Source organism: Mustela nivalis (genome assembly GCF_964662115.1).
Source record: "Mustela nivalis genome assembly, chromosome: 1".
Classification (NCBI taxonomy): domain Eukaryota; kingdom Metazoa; phylum Chordata; class Mammalia; order Carnivora; family Mustelidae; genus Mustela; species Mustela nivalis.
In genome coordinates this window covers 7,907,885-7,926,924 of record NC_139020.1, presented here as the reverse complement: position 1 = coordinate 7,926,924, position 19,040 = coordinate 7,907,885, and the positions used below count along the sequence as shown (strand labels likewise).

The following is a 19,040-nucleotide window of genomic DNA, read 5'->3' as shown; positions in this document are numbered from 1 at the left end:
CATGCTGTGTATCTAGTTTTTGTCTCTGGTCCTGAAGTGCAGAGTCTGAGACTTTGAGCAAGAACAGGCCATGATGAGAGAGATGAATCTTGTGTAACTTGTCAGACGCAGAGTCACCTCCATCATTTCAGTTGTCATCTAACATCTTTCTTTAGAGCTTTGGCCTCTGTCATGTCTGCTAAATAGCCACACCAGTACCACGGTTAAATGTGCATTGATGGGTGGATTATTAAGAAATCATATTTATGGTATTTTGGACCTACTGTGTGTCTTACAGAGATGATTTTTCAAGGCTAGTAAGATGTATAAATAGAATTAAATTCATTTTGTGTTGCATTTCAAATAATAGTGACTATAAAAATTTTATTCACAATATGGTTATAATACCGTTTTCCTTTGGGCTAGGGACCCGTGTTAAATTAAATTTTGTTCTACTTCAGTGTTTGAAAAATGCATTGCTTCTTAGCTAATGGAAAAACATGTAGGCTCTATTTCTTTGAAAACATTTTTTTCTGATTGTAAAACTAATAATATAAATTACTATGGAGTTTTTTTAAATAAAGGAAAAATAAAAATTATGAATAATTCTATTACCCAGATACAACCACAGTTAATTTTTGGTGTATATTCTTTCAGGCTTTTAAAATGTAGATGTGTAAAACATAGGTTTTAAAATTTATAAACTGTGATTTTACTATAATTCAGCTTTGTTATAACCTTTTTCACTCAAAATGCATAGTGAGGATTTTTTCATATCCTTGACTATTCAAGAACATGACTTTTATTAGTTGCTTGGTAATATACAGCAGATCTTCACTGGCATTTACCTTGCTAGCTATTGAAAAGCTCATTGTCAAATTACTTAGAGTGGTTTCCTTGCATGTAGTCTCTGTTTTTTAGTTATGCCATTTTGTATTTAAGTGTTTTAATCCAGGTGGAAAAGCTTTATTTTTCAATGATTCTCTTTAGTATTCCTCATGGAGAGCAGAGAGTAAATACACATACACCATTCATGACCTAATGGAAAGTTCCCTCTCTTTAGAGAGGTGGTAGAGCCAAAATTCTACCAATCAGCCAAAACCCTCAGCAAGAGGATTCTCCTTCAGACTCTTCTGCTTTTAGAGATTTCTCATTAAAAATGAAGTTTGCGGGGCCCCTGGGTGGCTCAGTTGGTTAAGCAACCGACTCTTGATTTCAGCTCAGGCTATGATCTCAGAGTCCTGGGATTGAGCCTCTTGTCGGCGGGGAGTCTGCTTGAAGATTTCTCACCCTCTCCCCTGCCCCTCCCCTCATCTGTGCTCTTTTTTTTTTTTTTTTTTTTCAGCATAACAGTATTCATTATTTTTGCACCACACCCAGTGCACCATGCAATCCGTGCCCTCTCTAATACCCACCACCTGGTACCCCAACCTCCCAACCCCTTGCCACTTCAAACCCCTCAGATTGTTTTTCAGAGTCCATAGTCTCTCATGGTTCACCTCCCCTTCCAATTTCCCCCAACTCCCTTCTCCTCTCTAACTCACTCAGCATAATCTGTTTGATTTACTTCACTCAGCATAATCTCTTCCAGTCCCGTCCATGTTGCTACAAAAGTTGGGTATTCATCCTTTCTTTTTTTTTTTTTTAATTAATTTTTTATTTTTTATAAACATATATTTTTATCCCCAGGGGTACAGGTCTGTGAATCACCAGGTTTATACACTTCACAGCACTCACCAAAGCACATACCCTCCCCAATGTCCATAATCCCACCCCCTTCTCCCAAACCCCCTCCCCCCAGCAACCCTCAGTTTGTTTTGTGAGATTAAGAGTCACTTATGGTTTGCCTCCCTCCCAATCCCATCTTGTTTCATTGATTCTTCTCGTACCCACTTAAGCCCCCATGTTGCATCACCACTTCCTCATATCAGGGAGATCATATGATAGTTGTCTTTCTCTGCTTGACTTATTTCGCTAAGCATGATACGCTCTAGTTCCATCCATGTTGTGGCAAATGGCAAGATTTCATTTCTTTTGATGGCTGCATAGTATTCCATTGTGTATATATACCACATCTTCTTGATCCATTCATCTGTTGATGGACATCTAGGTTCTTTCCATAGTTTGGCTATTGTGGACATTGCTGCTATAAACATTCAGCTGCACATGCCCCTTTGGATCACTACGTTTGTATCTTTAGGGTAAATACCCAATAGTGCAATTGCTGGGTCATAGGGCAGTTATCATCATCCTTTCTTATAGAGGCATAATACTCCATAGTGTATATGAGCCACATCTTCCTTATCCATTCATCCGTTGAAGGGCATCTTGTTTCTTTCCACAGTTTGGCGACCGTGGCCATTGCTGCTATAAACTTTGGGGTACAGATGGCCCTTCTTTTCACTACGTCTCTATCTTTGGGGTAAATACCCAGGAGTGCAATTGGCGCCTCCTCCTACTTCCCCGCCATCTTGTTCCCCTCCCTCATCTGCGCTCTTGCACATATGAGCACTCTCACTTTTTAAAATAAATAAAATCATTTAAAAAAATGAAGTTTGATGGGAATCTTAAAGTGAAAACAAATCTAATCTGTTACCTTGCAAAACAGTATTGGGTAGTTTCAGTTGTAGAGATAATCCTAAGGGGAAAGTACTCATCAAAAAACACTAGGTATTTAAAGTAGCATTGCTGATCAAAAGTCATGGCGTTTGGTCTTCAATCTTCATAGTATCAGTTACTTTGGTAGATGTTAATCATTTGCAGTATAGTCCTTTATCTCGACCAGTATCTGTACATAAAGTGGTTTCTTTTGCTTCAAAGAAGTGATGTTTTTACCTTTTCCCAAAATAAATTGTCGTTCTGGTTAGCGTTAATTTCCTAAGAAAGTCCCTTTGGAGATTTTTGCTCTTGAAAAAGCAAATCTTTTTGGTGATGTGTGTTACGTGTCTTTCTTGCTAGTTAATGCTACTGTTACAGACTGAAGACCAAATCCAAATGGAAGAATAAGGCTCTTTGAGGCTGACCCCAGAATGGGGAAAAAAGTAGCCCCAGAACTGAAGGGAGTCCCAATCCAGAACTGGAACTAGATTAAGGGATTGCCCCATTAATGTGTGTCTGATCTTATTGGTTTATTGATCAGACAGAATTAATTTCAGTACCTCTAAATCATTGTCTGTTCTTAAACAGAAAAATGTTAAGATTACTATATGCAAATTCCATAGGATCTTAGTGAAATTTTATGTCTTCTCATTTGACATTCTTATATAATAAATTTTCTTTTCATTACTTTTAAAATAGATTGTGTAATTATATAATTGAAATTTATAAAGTAACTTTTTAATCTTTTTGGTTTTCAAAAAAATTTTTAAGGATTATTTTCCAAAGGGTAAACAATATTTTGCTTTTAGAGTATCATTGATTGCAGTTAGCTTTTGTCAGATTTAGTATGAGTGTAATATGTTGGGGAGCTGTTGAGATCAGTCAGAACTGAAATAGTATTTTGCTCTGGGAGAATTTTGGGAAAAATATTTTTTTCAAATGAACATGTGTAAGTACTTCCTTATAACATGTAAACATAATTTTTTCCAAGTTATTTCTCTCAGTTGTTGGAGGAGCATGGTCCGTTGGACATGAGTAATAAAATGTTCTCTGAAGAATATGAATTCTTCCCAGAAGAAACTCGACAGATACTAGAAAAAGCCGGAGGTTTGAAGTCTTTTCTCTTGGGATGTCCTCGTTTTGTTGTGATTGACAACTGTATTGCACTGAAGAAAGTTGCATTGCGGCTCAAGAAAAAGAGAAAGAAGAAAAACATTAAGACAAAAGTGGAAGAAATTTCAAAAACAGGAGAGTATTTACGAGTCAAACTACCACTGAATCCATCTGCTAGGGAATTTAAACCAGATATAAAATCTAAACCAGTGTTTGATTTATCTTCAGCAGCAGCTTCTGAGGATGTGAAGCCCAAACCTATAGCTGCGAATTCTCCCAAACCAACCTGTGAGGCTGTGAAGCCGAAACCAGTGTCTGATAATTCTTCTAGATCAGTTTCTGAGGATGAGAAGCCCAAAGAGGTCTCTTCTGATTCTCCCAAACCAGTGTCCGAGGATGCAGGTCACAAGCGAGTATCCTCTCATTCTCCCAAACCAGCTTCTGAGGATGTGAAACCAACCTACTGGACTCAACCCCATTTGGTCACAGGATACTGTACGTATCTCCCCTTTCGGGGATTTGGCATTACCCAGACACCACCGACGTACATAAATGTGTTACCGAGTTTGTCCCAGTACACTAACATTTACACACCCCTGGCCAACGTTTCTTCTGAGTATCAGCTGCAAAGATCAGTGCCAGTGGTGCCATCTTTTATAGCCAATGACAGACCAGATGAAAGTGCTGCTGTATATTTTGAGGGTCATCATCTGAATGCTGAGAATGCCCCTGGTAACCAGATCGCCCCTAAAACACAGATCCCTCAGGACTCTTTGGAAGTATCAGTAAAGACACAGCATAGCACAGATGGTGCTGATGCAGCCTTTAGTGAGTCTAACAGATATGATGGTCACTGTGGAAATGCTGCCAACAAGCGGGAAGTAAATCCAGACACTACCAATGAAGTAAATACTACACGTACACAAGTGGTTGCCATACAGGTAAGACTTAAATAGAAAAAAGTTATCTTAATACTGAAGTTAAATTTTCCTTCTTATCTTTCATTGCCATTATATTTACTAAAATCCTGTTTAACAATTGATTTTATAATGGTCATGAAATTTTTTGCCTGGAAATGTTTTAAAATATGAACCCTTTTGTAGGGCATGATGGGTAATGCAGAAATAATTTTGGGGTCTAGTAAATAATACACTTTTTTCCTAACCAAGTTTTATACCATCTGAGAAATAAGAGGAATCAGCAGATGGAGCCAAAACATCACTATAAAAATTAATTATGGCACCATAAGGATGATGTTGTTTGTTTCTATAGCACTTGCAAGTCCTAACATTGAAGCCCAACATTGAAGCATCTGCTTGCCCATCCAGGCATAGTAGTGCTGGACCCAGGAAGCCTCCTTTCTTGGGGTGCTTGCCCCACAAGACTTACTGCATGGAGAATTAAGGGAAATGTGCTTTTTGCACAGGCAGCCCAAAAAAGCAGAGTCTGGGCTATATGTGTGACCAGTTTCTCCTACCAAAACAGGAGAGGAGAATGAGGGAATTAAAACAAAACAAAACAAAACAAAACAAAACAAAACACAGGTGGAGAGAAATGAGAGATGAAAATAAAAGTTCCTGACAAGCATAGACTAAATTGACATTCTCCTGTAGTTCACTCTATGGGGTATGAATTCATTAACTGTTTGTTGGATTATCCCCCTCCTCATTACATTTTTGTTTTCTAAGAAAGCTTTGAAAGAACATGTTAAGGGGCACCTAGGTGGCTCCGTCGGTTAAGCAGCTGCCTTTGGTTCAGGTCATGATCCCAGGGTCCTGGAATGGAGCCCCACATTGGGCTCCCTGCTCAGCAGGGAGCCAACTTCTCTCTGTGCCCCTCCCCCTGCTCAACTTTCTTGTTTCTACTCACTCTCTCCTACTCTCAAAGGCTCTCTCTTTCAAATAAATAAAATCTTAAAGAACTTTAGAGTAATGAACCAAATTCTTTTTTGTTTTTACCAATTCTACATGTAGCTCTTTCCTATTACAAGTATTTGTAGGAAGTGTAAAACATTATTAAAATTGTCAAAAAAAAAAACCCTTGAAAAAATTGGGGGCATGTCTTAAAATGTCATTACATGGTAGATTTATTTTACTAGAGCAATTGAGGTAAATTTAAGTGTTTGTTTTGCCCCAAAGGTGTCCTGGAATGTCACACATCAAGAAGTCAATACTGAACCATATGATCCTTTTGAGGCACAACATGTGAGTAAAAATGAATTATCATAACATTTCTCTTGTAAATTTTCATCCGCCTTTCATTCTCCTCTGTTTAAGAGACTGTTCAGAACAAGATCAGAAATAGGTATTTTAAACTGTTTTTAATAGATAATTTTGTAATTTACCTTTAGGGAGATATTTTACAGATTGAGAAGGAGTACCAGGTTTTACAGGAGCAGCTTAAGGAGGCATGCGAAAATTATGAGCAGAGAAAACTCAAGGGCTCAGAAGAGACCAGGGATCTGGAAGAAAAGTTGAAAAGGAACATAGAAGAAAACAAGGTAATCCTGTCTGAAACTTCTCCATAGTAGCATGTGGCATGATCAAGAGCATTGTTGGCTGAACAGAGGATTTTTTGTTAATGATGCCTATTTAAATTTCTCTATGACATATTCAAGTGGTAGTGTTTTTGCAGTGTTTCAGAAGCTCTACGTGTTGCTATTTAAGAAAAGGGATGTGAATCTGGGTTTTCATTTATTTATAGTTCAGTTTGTTTCATTAACTAAACCAGTTTTGTGGTGACTTAAGTTTTGAGTTTATCCTGGCTTATACTGAGAGGTGATATAGCATTAGTGGTTCATAGTGGAAGTCTTGGGGTCAGACTGACTAGGTTCGGATGAAGCCAGGTTCCATACTAGTCTCATCCGGGGCAAGTTATCTAACTTCTTTGTGCTTTCGTTTCTTATTTGAAAAATTTGGGTGATAATAGCTCCCATTTCTTGGGGTTAGATTAATACTTGTAAAGTTCTTAAAACTGCCTGGTGCATAATAGGGGGCTCTGTAAGTATTGCCTGCCATTGTTACTACTATTCCTACTACTGTCTTCACCTTATAATTAAGGAAGTGTGAGACTAACACATGGAGCTTAGGCATATTAGATCTGTGAAACCATTTAGACCATATTGTTTGAGTCTGCTGGTTTTGAGTTCCATTAGCTAAGATGGATTATAGTTATATGTAACTGGCTATTGGAGTAATACTAATTAGTGGCAAGGCCAGATTAAACTCGTAGGGAAACGGAATTAAAGATATAAGGGAATCATAGTGTGTTCTTTTTTAAAACTGAGGTCTTTTGTGTAGATGTAACAAAGGGATGTTAGTTAATATAAGAAAGGAAGGATTTACACTTACTGTGGTAAGCAGTGTCTAACATAGAATTGCTGATCTACTATCTTGTACACCTGAAGCGAATACAACATGTGTGTCAACTACACTTAAGTTAAAAACAAAAAAGGAAGAATTTGTTCCAGAAGTCTGGTCAGTAGCTGGGGTACAATATTAAATAGAAGAAAGTTTGCTTGGTAGCACCTTAATAAGAAAATTCATTTATTGAGATTTAAGTACAGAAAAGGGTCAGTTTGTAAAGGTAACTGTTATAACATTCCTGTTGTAATAGTTATAACATTCCTGTATAACTTGTTTTCACTTGGGATGGGACTGGGGAGATTTGAAGGATGGGAGGAATTAGAAGGAACCAGACTTTTGATCAGTTGCCTGGTTGAATGAGATCTTCCTAATTGGGAGAAGAGAAAATAAGCAAAAATAAAACCCTGCACAGTGACTGTAGAACACTAATAAGCTACCTGGGGGGCTTAACAAGATACAATATTTTTATAAACTTTCTATTGCCTCAGTAAAATTCAGTTTTACTAAGTTTGTATAAGAATGCCTGTGGCCACCCGATGAAGTGAGGAGAGCAGATTTTCAGACTGCCAGTGAAGGTGGGCGTCTGATGAGTGAGGTTTCCTTCCCTCTGGCAGAGATTTGTCTAGCTTTATAAACTGCTGGTCTGACTGGGTCCTGTATTTGTACGGTTTATCAAGGCATCTTCGTACACTTTCTACACATGACCAAGAAATTCACAGTTAATCAGGTGCCCAGGGAGGAGGGCTGCTAAGGAGTCCCAGCTCTGACTGGGACTGGACTTCTGATTCGTTTTCTTTACCTTCACTGAGGCTCTGGGTCTGCTTTCAGGTGGTGGTTCTTAAGCATGTAGTCAGTCTGTTTTTAAAAAGAGCCATTATTTGGTCCCCAACTTTCAGGCCTGTTAAATTGTTAGACTTCCCATATAAATTATGATATCAGGATAAGTTGCTCATCTGAGTTTTTAGGTGGTGTCCACATAGGAGCAGATGAGATGGAGCTGTGGCCATTTCTTTATTAATCACGATTATGTTCATAATTAGCTTGTGGAGGAATCTTTTATAAACATAAAAAGAAATTTTGGGGCTTTTATTGATCTTTCCCTGGCCTTTTGATTCTCTAGTCACTGAGGTTATCAGATAATACTTTTACTTGAAAATTGCTTGCTACATACTACATACTGAATGTATTGGATGCAACATTTCTTCACATTGTAGAGAGGAGATAGGCAAGCCCAGGCCTCAGTCAGGCTGCCTAGGTTGAACTCCAGCATTACCATCTAATACCTTTGTGATCTTATTTTACTCAATCTCTTTGACCCTCAGTTTCCTCATTAGTAATACAGCCTCTACGTCATAGGTTTGTGAGTCTCACAGGGGTGGTTGGAAAAGGGTGGGGTTGTCCAGAGATACCAGTAGAATAGAAGGAAGAATCGTCCCACTTGACATCCACTCTGGCCCCTACTGAAAAAAACTGTTTACATAGCAGTTGAACAGTGCTTAGCACATAAAAAGCACCAATAAAATCTGAGCTAACTATTTTAAATAGCTAACGGGGTTTCATTATTATGAGCTAGGAAAGGCCTTCATAGATATTTAGGCCGGTTATCTATTCTGTCAGAGGAGAATACATGTCTAAAGGCAGAGTTTCCTGTTGTTTTTAATGTACCTTTAACTTAAAACTGACAGGTTGTAACTGATTGCAGTATTGGCTCGAGAGCATATGTTCTTTTAGTTTATTAAGATAAAATTCACCATTCTAACCATTATGAAGTCTGTAACTCGGTGGTTTTCAGTAGACTCACAACGTTGTATGACCATTACCACTGTCTTGTTCCAGAACCATTTCATAGCACCAAAAAGAAACCCTGTACCCATTTAGCAGTCATTCCTCATCTCCCCTAGGACGTGCATTCTTAAGGTGCTTTAATGAGATTTTCTTATAGCTAAGTATTTAAGTTCACTTCAGCTCTAGAAACAATCAAAATAATTTTGGCTAGAATAATTTATGGAGAAGAATTTTGGAACTTTGTCCTATATTTATATTAAAACAGAATCTTGGGTCCTGCTTGCCAAAAATTTTTCAGCCCACATCTGTGTAGTGGTGGGGTTCTTCTATTCAGTCACAATCTTTGCCAGGTTCAGCTTTTTTTTTAGTCTAATGTTTATGGAGCTCATTATGTGTCATACTCAATTGTAAATTTCTTACATGAATTATTTGATTTCATCTCAAACAGTCAGAGTATACTAGTGCTATAGTATAGTACACTAGTATTGTCTCCACTTTACTGTTAAGGAAATGGAGGCAGGATCAGTTAATGCAGCTTGTTCGAAGTCATGACAGTACTGAGTGGCAGAATAGTTAGTGTCAGGCTCTAGGTCCCTTGCTTTTGTCTTTCCTTAAGACAAGGGGAGATGGAGAGGAGAAGAAAATTGAGGGAAATTGGAAGGGGATGTGAACCATGAGAGACTATGGACTCTGAAAAACAATCTGAAGGTTTTGAAGGGGCGGGGGGTGGGAGGCTGGGGGAACCAGGTGGTGGGTATTGGAGAGGGCACAGACTGCATGGAGCACTGGGTGTGGTGCAAAAACAATGAATACTGTTACGCTGAAAAGAAATTAAAAAAAGAAAAAAGAGAGAATGTCAATTCCACAAGCAGTTGAAAAACCTTTCTCAGCACTTCGTGAGCAGGATAGGTGCAGCAGTGAATCATTGCCATATAATAATGTGAGTAGCAACCACCTACAAAACCTCAGTGACATAGACAGTAAACATCAAGGGTGTGAGTCTGTGGGTTAGGTTATCCCAGTTTGGCTTGGCTGGTCAGCTGGGGCTCTGTTGTTCTTGGCTGTGCTTGCTCACATATGTGGGGTCACCATATTTTGTGTCCTCTTACATCAGAGAACATCAGGCCTGCACATTCTGTGAAAATTGTTTGATTTTTTGCTAGTATGTTGTTGAGGATATTATCCAGTATTTCATTTGACAAAATTTATTAGATGCCCCCCTCTAAAGAAGACATACAAATGGCCAACAGACACATGAAAAATGCTCAATATCACTCGGCATCAGGGAAATACAAATAAAAACCACAATGAGATACCACCTCACAGTAGTCAGAATGGCTAAAATTAACAACTCAGGAAACAACAGATGCTGGCAAGGATTCAGAGAAAGGGGAACCCTTCTACACTGTTGGTGGGAATGTAAGCTGGTACAGCCACTCTGGAAAACAGCATGGAGGTTCTTCAAAAAGTTAAAAAAATAGAGCTACCCTATGACCCAGCAATTACACCGCTAGGTATTTATCCAAAGGATACAAATGTAGTGATTCGAAGGTGCACATGCACTCCAGTGTTTATAGCAGCAACGTCCACAATAACCTAACTATGGAAAGAGACCAGATGTCCATCAACAGAGGAATGGCTAAAGAAGATGGGGGGGTATATATATGCATGTGCATATATATATGTGTGTGTGTGTGTTTATATATTTATAATGGAATATTCATCAGCCATTAAAAAGAATGAAATCTGGGGCACCTGGGTGGCTCAGTGGGTTAAGCCGCTGCCTTCGGCTCAGGTCATGATCTCAGGGTCCTGGGATTGAGTCCCGAATCCGGCTCTCTGCTCAGCAGGGAGCCTGCTTCCCTCTCTCTCTCTCTCTCTGCCTGCCTCTCTGCCTGCTTGTGATCTGTGTCTGTCAAATAAATAAATAAAATCTTTAAAAAAAAAAAAAGAATGAAATCTTGCCATTTGCAACGACATGGATGGAGCCTAGAGGGTATTATGCTTAGTGAAGTAAGTTAGAGAAAGACATACCATGTGACCTCATTCATATGTGGAACTTAAAAAACTGAACAGATGAATATAGGAGAAGGGAAGGAAATAAAACAACGAAATCAGAGAGGTGGACAGACCATAAGAGATTTTTTTTTTAAGATTTTATTTATTTATTTGGCAGAGAGAGATCACAAGTAGGCAGAGAGGCAGGCAGAGAGAGAGAGGAGGAAGCAGGCTCCCTGCTGAGCAGAGAGCCCGATGCAGGACTCGATCCCAGGACCCTGAGATCATGACCTGAGCTGAAGGCAGTGGCTTAACCCACTGAGCCACCCAGGCGCCCACCATAAGAGATTCTTAAGTATAGAGGACAAACTGAGGGTTGCTGGAAGGGTGGTGGTTGGGGGGATGGGGTAACTGGGTGATGAGTTAATGCCTTAATAGGAGGGCATGTGATAGAATGAGCACGTATGCAACTGTATGCAACTGATGAATCACTAAATTTGATCTCTGAAACTGATAGTACAGTATATGTTAACTAAATTGAATTTAAATTAAGAATTAACAAAAGATGGGGCGCCTGGGTGGCTCAGTGGATTAAGCCGCTGCCCTCGGCTCGGGTCATGATCTCAGGGTCCTGGGATCGAGTCCCACATCGGGCTCTCTGCTCAGCAGGGAGCCTGCTTCCTCCTCTCTCTCTCTGCCTGCCTCTCTGCCTACTTGTGATCTCTCTGTCAAATAAAATAAAATCTTTCAAAAAAAAAAAAAAAAGAATTAACAAAAGATAAGCCGAGCTTTGTGCTGGACTTCTGGGACTTTTATGAAGCATCCTCTTTATGAGACCCTGAGAAGTCATTTCGCTCTGCTTTCACTACCTGGGCTTCTCTGTGCAGCAGATTTGTTTTTACTTTGTGACTGGAGCTCACTGTATTTCCTCTGACTTTATCTGCCAGAAAGGTTTTAAGCTATTTTTAAAGAATGGTTAGGGCCTTATGCCACTCATTTTTGTTTTTTAAGATCTTTATTTATTTATTTATTTATTTATTTATTTATTTTAAAGATAGGGAGAGTGCACACAAACAAGTGGCGGAAGGGGCAGGGGGGAGGGAAAGAGAATCTTCAGCAGACTCCGCACTTTGTGTGGAGCCTGACACAGGGCTAATCCCACAACCCAAGATAATGACCTGAACTGAAACCAAGAGTCAGCTGTCCAATCAACTGAACAACCCAGGTTCCCCATGCCATTCATTTTTTCATTTTTATATTGTTCTCACTCCTAGGTTTATATTACCATTTTATCTTTTTATTCTGTTTTCTTTACCAACTTAACAATCTTTCTATTCTGTCTTTTATTTTTTTAAAAAGATTTTATTTATTTGAGCGAGATCACCAGCAGCAGGGATCGGTAGAAGGAGAAGCAGACTCCCTGCTGAACAGGGAGCCTGACTCAGGACTTGATTCCAGGACCCTGGGATCATGACCTGAACCAAAGGCAGATGCTTAACAAACTGGGCCACACAGGTGCCCCTATTTTGTCTTTATAACTATATTTATTTAATCTATCTATATATATATATATATATACACACACACACACACACACACACACACATTTATTTATTTAAACTTTATCATGTATGTGTGTGATATGTGTATATACACATATCACACACACATACACAGTCAAGGGTACCTCAGTTGTTTATTTTGGAACAAAGTTGAGGTTTAAGAAAAAGAGGTATGAAAAGAAAAAAGAAAAAGAGGTATGGAAACCAGATATTTTCCCATTGAGGAAAAAAGCCATCGGAAATTGTTTATGTCAATAAGCTGTGCATATAGAAGATGCAGTTGTGTATAGTCTGTTTTTTCTTTTCTTTCATTGTTTCAAAGAAAAGGATTCAGATCCTTGTCTTTCATGTAGTCAGAGACAGTCTCTGACAGCATTGTGAGGCAGCTGTGTTGTTAAAGGGCGGTTAGTTCAGACAGCAGATGAACTCATACAGCATCTTCTGTGGCTGAGCTGTGTGTGTGTGTGTGTGTGTGTGTGTGTGTGTGTGTGTGTATTTTGTGCCTTTTAATACTGAACTCCTTTTGGTACTTGCTGCCTAGTAGGTTCTTGTGCCCTACTGTAACCTTTTGGTTATACATTATCTCCTGGCCAAGGGGCTAAATCTGAGGTGAACTCGTTGGCTCGTTGGAAGCTCAGCATAGGTGAGAAGCAAGGTCAGCTGGGTTACCAGCAGCAGGGTTTGCGTATGGACATTGGTCATGGTAGTAGAATTGAACCAGGTGCAAGACAGGATTTTGTAAGTAGAATAGACATGGTAGTCACCCCAGTGACAGTAATGATTCAATGATTCACAGTGTAGCAGCAAGGAAAATGTGAGTAAAACTGTCCCCATGCCAGAAGGAATGTCACTGAAATGTCATCGAACCTCTGCTGCCTAAAAACAGTTGGCCTGTGCATCTCAAAGCTAATGAAATCAACCCTACCCCTGCGGTAGGACTTGGAAGTCTTGAAGGACCTGAACTGTTAGCAAATCTGTCACCCAGGAACATCACAGACTTTGGCGTCTAAGGCTTAAGAGGGAGAAATGTCCTTTATCTAAGTCGGGGTTGTCTTTGGCTGGAAGACCATCACTTCCCACAGAGTCCGTGTAGGTTGGCCTCAGGTACACCATCCTCTTTGAGGGAGGAAGCCCCCAATTTCTGTAGCCAAACCTATATCCTCAGTAACCTGGTCACATTCTCAGCAGTTGTTGATATTAGTAGAATTCAAACTAGAAAATACTGAAATTTAAACTTGTTTCTTACAAACATTGCTCTATTCCGATTCCCATATTATTAGAAATGTTAATATAGAGAATGTTTTACTTGTAAATGACGTGTATTTACAAGCATGTGACCCACCTATACCCCTGCCAATATCGAATGGACATTTTGAAAAATGATGTAAAACTTTGAGAGAATGTATAGGTTCAGAAGAAGTTTCAGAAAGCAGCACCTGCATAAGAAAGCTAACAAGGAAGGCTGGGTCTCAACACGGTGTTTTACCTAACCATCTGGGGAAGGGTAACTACTTCTGCTTCAAAATACAGATTTTCACTTGTGTTTGTCACACTGCTGGAAATTCTGGTGGTTATCTCAACCCAAATGCCCCTGTGACCGGCCAGAAACACCACATTTATTCTAAAAAGTGAACAGAAACTATTGGACTTGCCAAATGTATGCAGACTACGTTAGATTAGAGAGTCACTGAGCTGAAGAGTGAAGTGTGAACACTTCTAGTGAGGAAAGACATTTAAGTACGCGCTTGGAAGGTGGGCATGCACTGGCTCGGGTGCTTAAATGAGGGCTCAGGTGAAACTTGGTGTGGGAGAGGGGCCCTTGGAGGACAGAATGAATGTCAAAAGAGAGAAGCTACTGCAGACAGACATGAATCTTTTCAAGCAGATTTCAGAGGAGATTCTGCACTTTCCTCTTTGCCTTCCTTGCCCCACCTCTCTCTCTCCAGGGTTAAGACGGTCTTACACAGACTCTTCGTGGTCTGGGGACTTGCCCCATTAACTCTATAGCCCTCCATGTATCCGGTTTACCATTATAGCCAGGAGCTTCCTGGAAGGAATTGGTGGACGTTTAACTGACATTTCTAACATGGCTTTTCATGGGGAAGTGCATTCTAAGTGACAGCCAATCGAGTGTTCAGCAGACTTTTGGAATAGGGTGGGAGTTGCCCATATTGGGAAAGGCTGCTTTGAGGAGCATAGCACACTGTGCTAATCTGTGCTAGAATCCAAGTGCCTGTTGTACAGAGAAATATGACTTAGAAGCATGTTGTTCCTTTATAACTCGTTATGTGGAAAGCTGTTTGAATTCACTGAGTATTTTTATTCCTTTGACTTTTAGTCTCTGTCAAACACTTGTAAATTTCTGCCGTGTCCCATCAAAAGGACTGCAGGGTCTGAATTACAGAGTTCTCACATATTTTATTGTTTATTCGTAGATTTATTTAACATCCGAATCTAGGTTAACATCCTTTTTTCATGTTCTAGATTAGTACATCTTCTGTGCTCTCCTTTTTTGTTAAGGGGATTTTTAGCTACTCTTTGAAAGTAGAAACCTATCTTTAATTCTGTCAACCTCTACTTTATGTCTTCATTCTACTTAGACTCATGGTTTCTCATACGTCCTCTTCCTTTACAGTTTCCCTTGTTTCTTTTTATCATCCCTACTGTTACCACCATCATCCTTATTATCTCTCACTTGGGGTGTTACAGTGAGATTTTAAAAGATTTTACCTTCGGGGCACCTGGGTGGCTCAGTCAGTTAAGTGCCAGACTCATGATTTTGACTCAGGTTATGGTGTTGGGGTTATGGGATTGAGCCCATGTCTGGGCTGCATAATCAGCACTGAGTCTGGTTAAGATTCTTTTTCTCCCTCTCCCTGTGCTCCCCCCCACACATGTGCTGTCTCTCTGTCTCTTTCAAGTAAGTAAGTAAGTAAGTAAATAAATAAATAAATAAAAATATTTTTTTAAAAAAAGATTTTACCTTCTTCTACCTAGAGTTCTTAACATTAAGGGTTATAATTCATACTGAGCTGTGAAATCAGTTTAATAATGATGACTGGCATTGTTTTTAGTAATTGAATAGAAATATCAGAAAGCATCTCAGTAAAGGCAGTTCTCTTTCAGTTGTGTGTATGTACATACATACATATGTTACATACACATGTTATGGATCATAATTAAAATGTATTTGTTATTTTGGGTCACTGTCAAGAAGACGTGAAGGCTACTGCTTGGTCTAACGCTTTCGTGGGACTTCTTACCCAATCCTAATCCATCTCTGTCTTACAGAGCTGTTTTTCCAAAACCAGAATCTCATCATCTCACTGCCCTGCTTGAGACTTCACCCGCTCCCTGTGGTCTGCAGGAAAAAGTCCACCCTCCTTACATGGCTTATAAGACCTTGAATAATTTGAACCCAAAGCATCTTGGGTACTATTCTCCCTGCCCTGCCTTCCATATGTCCACCTTGTGTCCCAGCCACATAGGGCCTCTTGCTTTTTTTTAGACATGCTGTACTCTTTTATCCTTCTGCCTGGCCATTCCCGCCGCTTGGAATCCACTCTCCACATGGCATCTCATCTTTTTTTTTTTTTTTTTTTTAAGATTTATTTATTTATTTGAGAGAGAGAGAGCCGGAAGGAAGAGGAGAGGGAGAGAAAAACTCAAGCGGACTCCCTACTTAGCGGGGCTTGATCTCATGACCCTGAGATCAGACCTGAGCTGAAACCAAGAGTCAGATGCTTAACTGACTGAGCCACTCAGGTGTCTTGGCATCTCATTTTTAAAGACAGAAATCAGAAATCACTGATTTTGAGAAGCCCTTCTTCAGTACCAGATAGTCTGTCATGTCTCTGTGCCTATATATTTGACAGCCTCCCCCAGCCTGACTGGGGAGAGAAAGTGAGGGCCGGTGAGGCCCAGGGCTTTGTGTGTGCTGCTAAACTGGAGTCCTTGATGAAGCGAGCACCACCACAGTTCTGGTCCTTGGGTGTTTGTTTTTGTTTTGTTTTGTTTTTTTAAAGTAAATCTTCCTATTTAAGTACTTTCTAAACATGTTTTTAGATCTCAAAGACAGAATTAGATTGGTTCCTTGAAGATCTGGAAAAGGAAATTAAAAAATGGCAACAGGAGAAAAAAGAAATCCAAGAAAGTCTGAAAGCACTAACGAAGAAAATGAGAAAGGTTTTAAATGCCAGTGAGACGTAAGTAACGACTGAAAGGCAATGATTTTTATTGCTTGGGGGAGGGGGTTGTTAACATTTTTCGGGCTATGTCAGGTAAAGTACAAACTTAAATATTGTTTTCATCACATTTTTTAGAACATTCAGTGGGAAACTGTTTTACCTAAAACTTTTCCTAAACTTACCCTATTGTCAGATAAAATGGGACTATGAATCAGCAAAGAACTGACTTCCTTCTAGTTGGAACACCACCCCCTTCCTGTGAACATTACCTTTGACCCATGTTTTCCTTATCTGTAAAGTGAGGGGCTTGGTCTAGATCTAAGGCTCTTTCCTGCACTAGGATTCTGAGATGATTATTTATATTACTTTCATCTTGAATCTTTAGATTATTAAAATTTGGTCTTATGGTATGAAGGATTTGGAAATGCATACAGGTAAGCAGTTGTCAGATGGGCCACGTTTGTTTTGAGATTCTCTGTGATCCATTCCTAATCCCTCTCCTCCCTAAAAAGTGATAGGTCATATGATTCCTGACCTTAATTGTTACCTACCACCTTGTAACAAAACACCCAAACCTGGTGGCTTAAATTAGCAGCCATTTTATTTGATCCTCATCTTGGAACTTGGGCTGAGTTCCACTGGGCTGTTATGCTGGTCTTGCAGGTGGTTCCCCATGTGGCTGGGGGCTAGACTCAGCTGGGATGTCCTGGCCTCTTGTCTCCATTTAGTTTCAGGGTTGTTCCCTTTCCATGTGACTTTTATCTGTTGGTCTCTCCATGTGGCATGTGGTCTCCAGCATGGTAGACAGACTTCTTATGTGGTACCAGAAGGCTTCAAGGATATAGGAGTGGAAGCTGCCGTGCCTTCTGAGGGTCTGGACTGTCAGAGCATCGCTTCCACCACATTCTGTTGTTTAAAGCAAGTTGGCAGGTCTGCTTTGCATTTAGGGGCATGAAGAATGGGAGGCATGGTTCACTTGTGGCCATGCTGCCACACTCACCGTTCAGGACATTTGTACTTTTTCCATTAGCCATGCCATATGATCAGACGACTTTTAATACGAGTCTTGCTGGCATTACATTTGGGCCATTTTTAGGTAGTCCTTAAGAGAATGATGATAATAAAACACTGCCTGTGGCATGTCATTTTGCGTATGCTCAGAGTAGAGTAGTTCCGTCAGAACACATTTATGGAAATGATACTGTCTGTAAAGCTCTTTACAGTATTACCCCCTTCCCCCCACCGTTGTCACTTCCCATGGTTTCAGTTACCCTCAGGCACCCCCAGTACAGAAGCTCCCCCTTCTGACATGTCAGGGGATCAGTAGTAGCCTAACACTGTGTCACACACCTCACCTCATCTCACCGCATAGGCATTTCATCATCTCACGTCATCATAAGAAGGGTGAGTACAGTGCAGTAAGATGTTTTGAGGAAGACCACATTCACATAACTTGCATTACAATAGATTGTTATAACTGTTCTAAGTTATTATTATTTATTGTTATTAATCTCTTACTGTGCCTGATTTACAACTTGAACTTTATCATAGGTGTGTAGGTATAGGAAGAAACATAGATTCAGTACAGTCTGTGGTTTCATGCATCCATGTGGCGGTCTTGGAACCTGTCACTCCATGGATAAGGGGACTGCTATGCCTCTTAATATTTGAGCATGCTGGTAGTTAAGCTATTCAAAAATTCAGGATTATTTATATTTAATATATATTTTTGTATACTCAATTCAAGTTTACTATCAAATTAGATAAAATAAATGAGGCTATTTAAAAAATATTTTCTGTACTATCATAAAAATTAACTGTTTCTGTTGCAGAATAAGGTTTTATTGATTTTTTTTCACTTTATTAATTTTTTCTTACTTTTTTCTGTTTAAAGATAAGTTACAGACTTCTCTATGTGTATTGTTTTTTTAAACTTTCCAGATATTTTTATTTCCAGATAAATTTTTTATTTAGATTTTAAAGTAAAATCTTAGAACCTTTTGGATCCCTTAGAGAAGTACAAAGGATATGAGAAATGATGGCTGTCCAGTATTGAGTACTTAGAGGACGTATTTTACAAAAGAAGTGAAAATGACATTTAAATGTTTAGGTTCTTAGAATTTTTAGCAAGTAGAGATGATGAAAAGAATGAGAGATGGGAGAGAATGAAAGAAAGGCAGAGTCCATCTTGTACAGGGTTTTGCTTTATTATTATTGTTATTATTTTTAAGATTTTATTTATTTGACAGAGAGATCACAAATAGGCAGAGAGGCATGCAGAGAGAGAGGGGTAAGCAGGTTCCCTGCTGAGCAGAGAGCCCGATGCGGTGCTCAATCCCAGGACCCTGGGATCATGATCTGAGGCAGAGGCTTAACCCACTGAGCCACCCAGGCGTCTCCAGGGTTTTGCTTTAAAATCGAAGACTTATACACTTTGTTTTGTAGGGTTATCA

General features: G+C 39.5%; 1 protein-coding gene across 8 annotated transcripts in view; it reads left to right on the top strand.

Annotated features, from left to right (window-relative positions):
• TTC3 (tetratricopeptide repeat domain 3) overlaps positions 1–19,040 on the top strand; it is a 131,304-nt gene that overhangs the window by 92,289 nt on the left and 19,975 nt on the right. For all 8 annotated transcript variants that reach the window (XM_082722545.1, XM_082722543.1, XM_082722544.1 and 5 more), the window contains 4 exons: positions 3,569–4,631; positions 5,829–5,894; positions 6,041–6,190; positions 16,466–16,605. In XM_082722545.1, the coding sequence (XP_082578671.1) occupies positions 3,569–4,631; positions 5,829–5,894; positions 6,041–6,190; positions 16,466–16,605 (1,419 nt within the window). The remainder of the gene's footprint in view (positions 1–3,568; positions 4,632–5,828; positions 5,895–6,040; positions 6,191–16,465; positions 16,606–19,040) is intronic.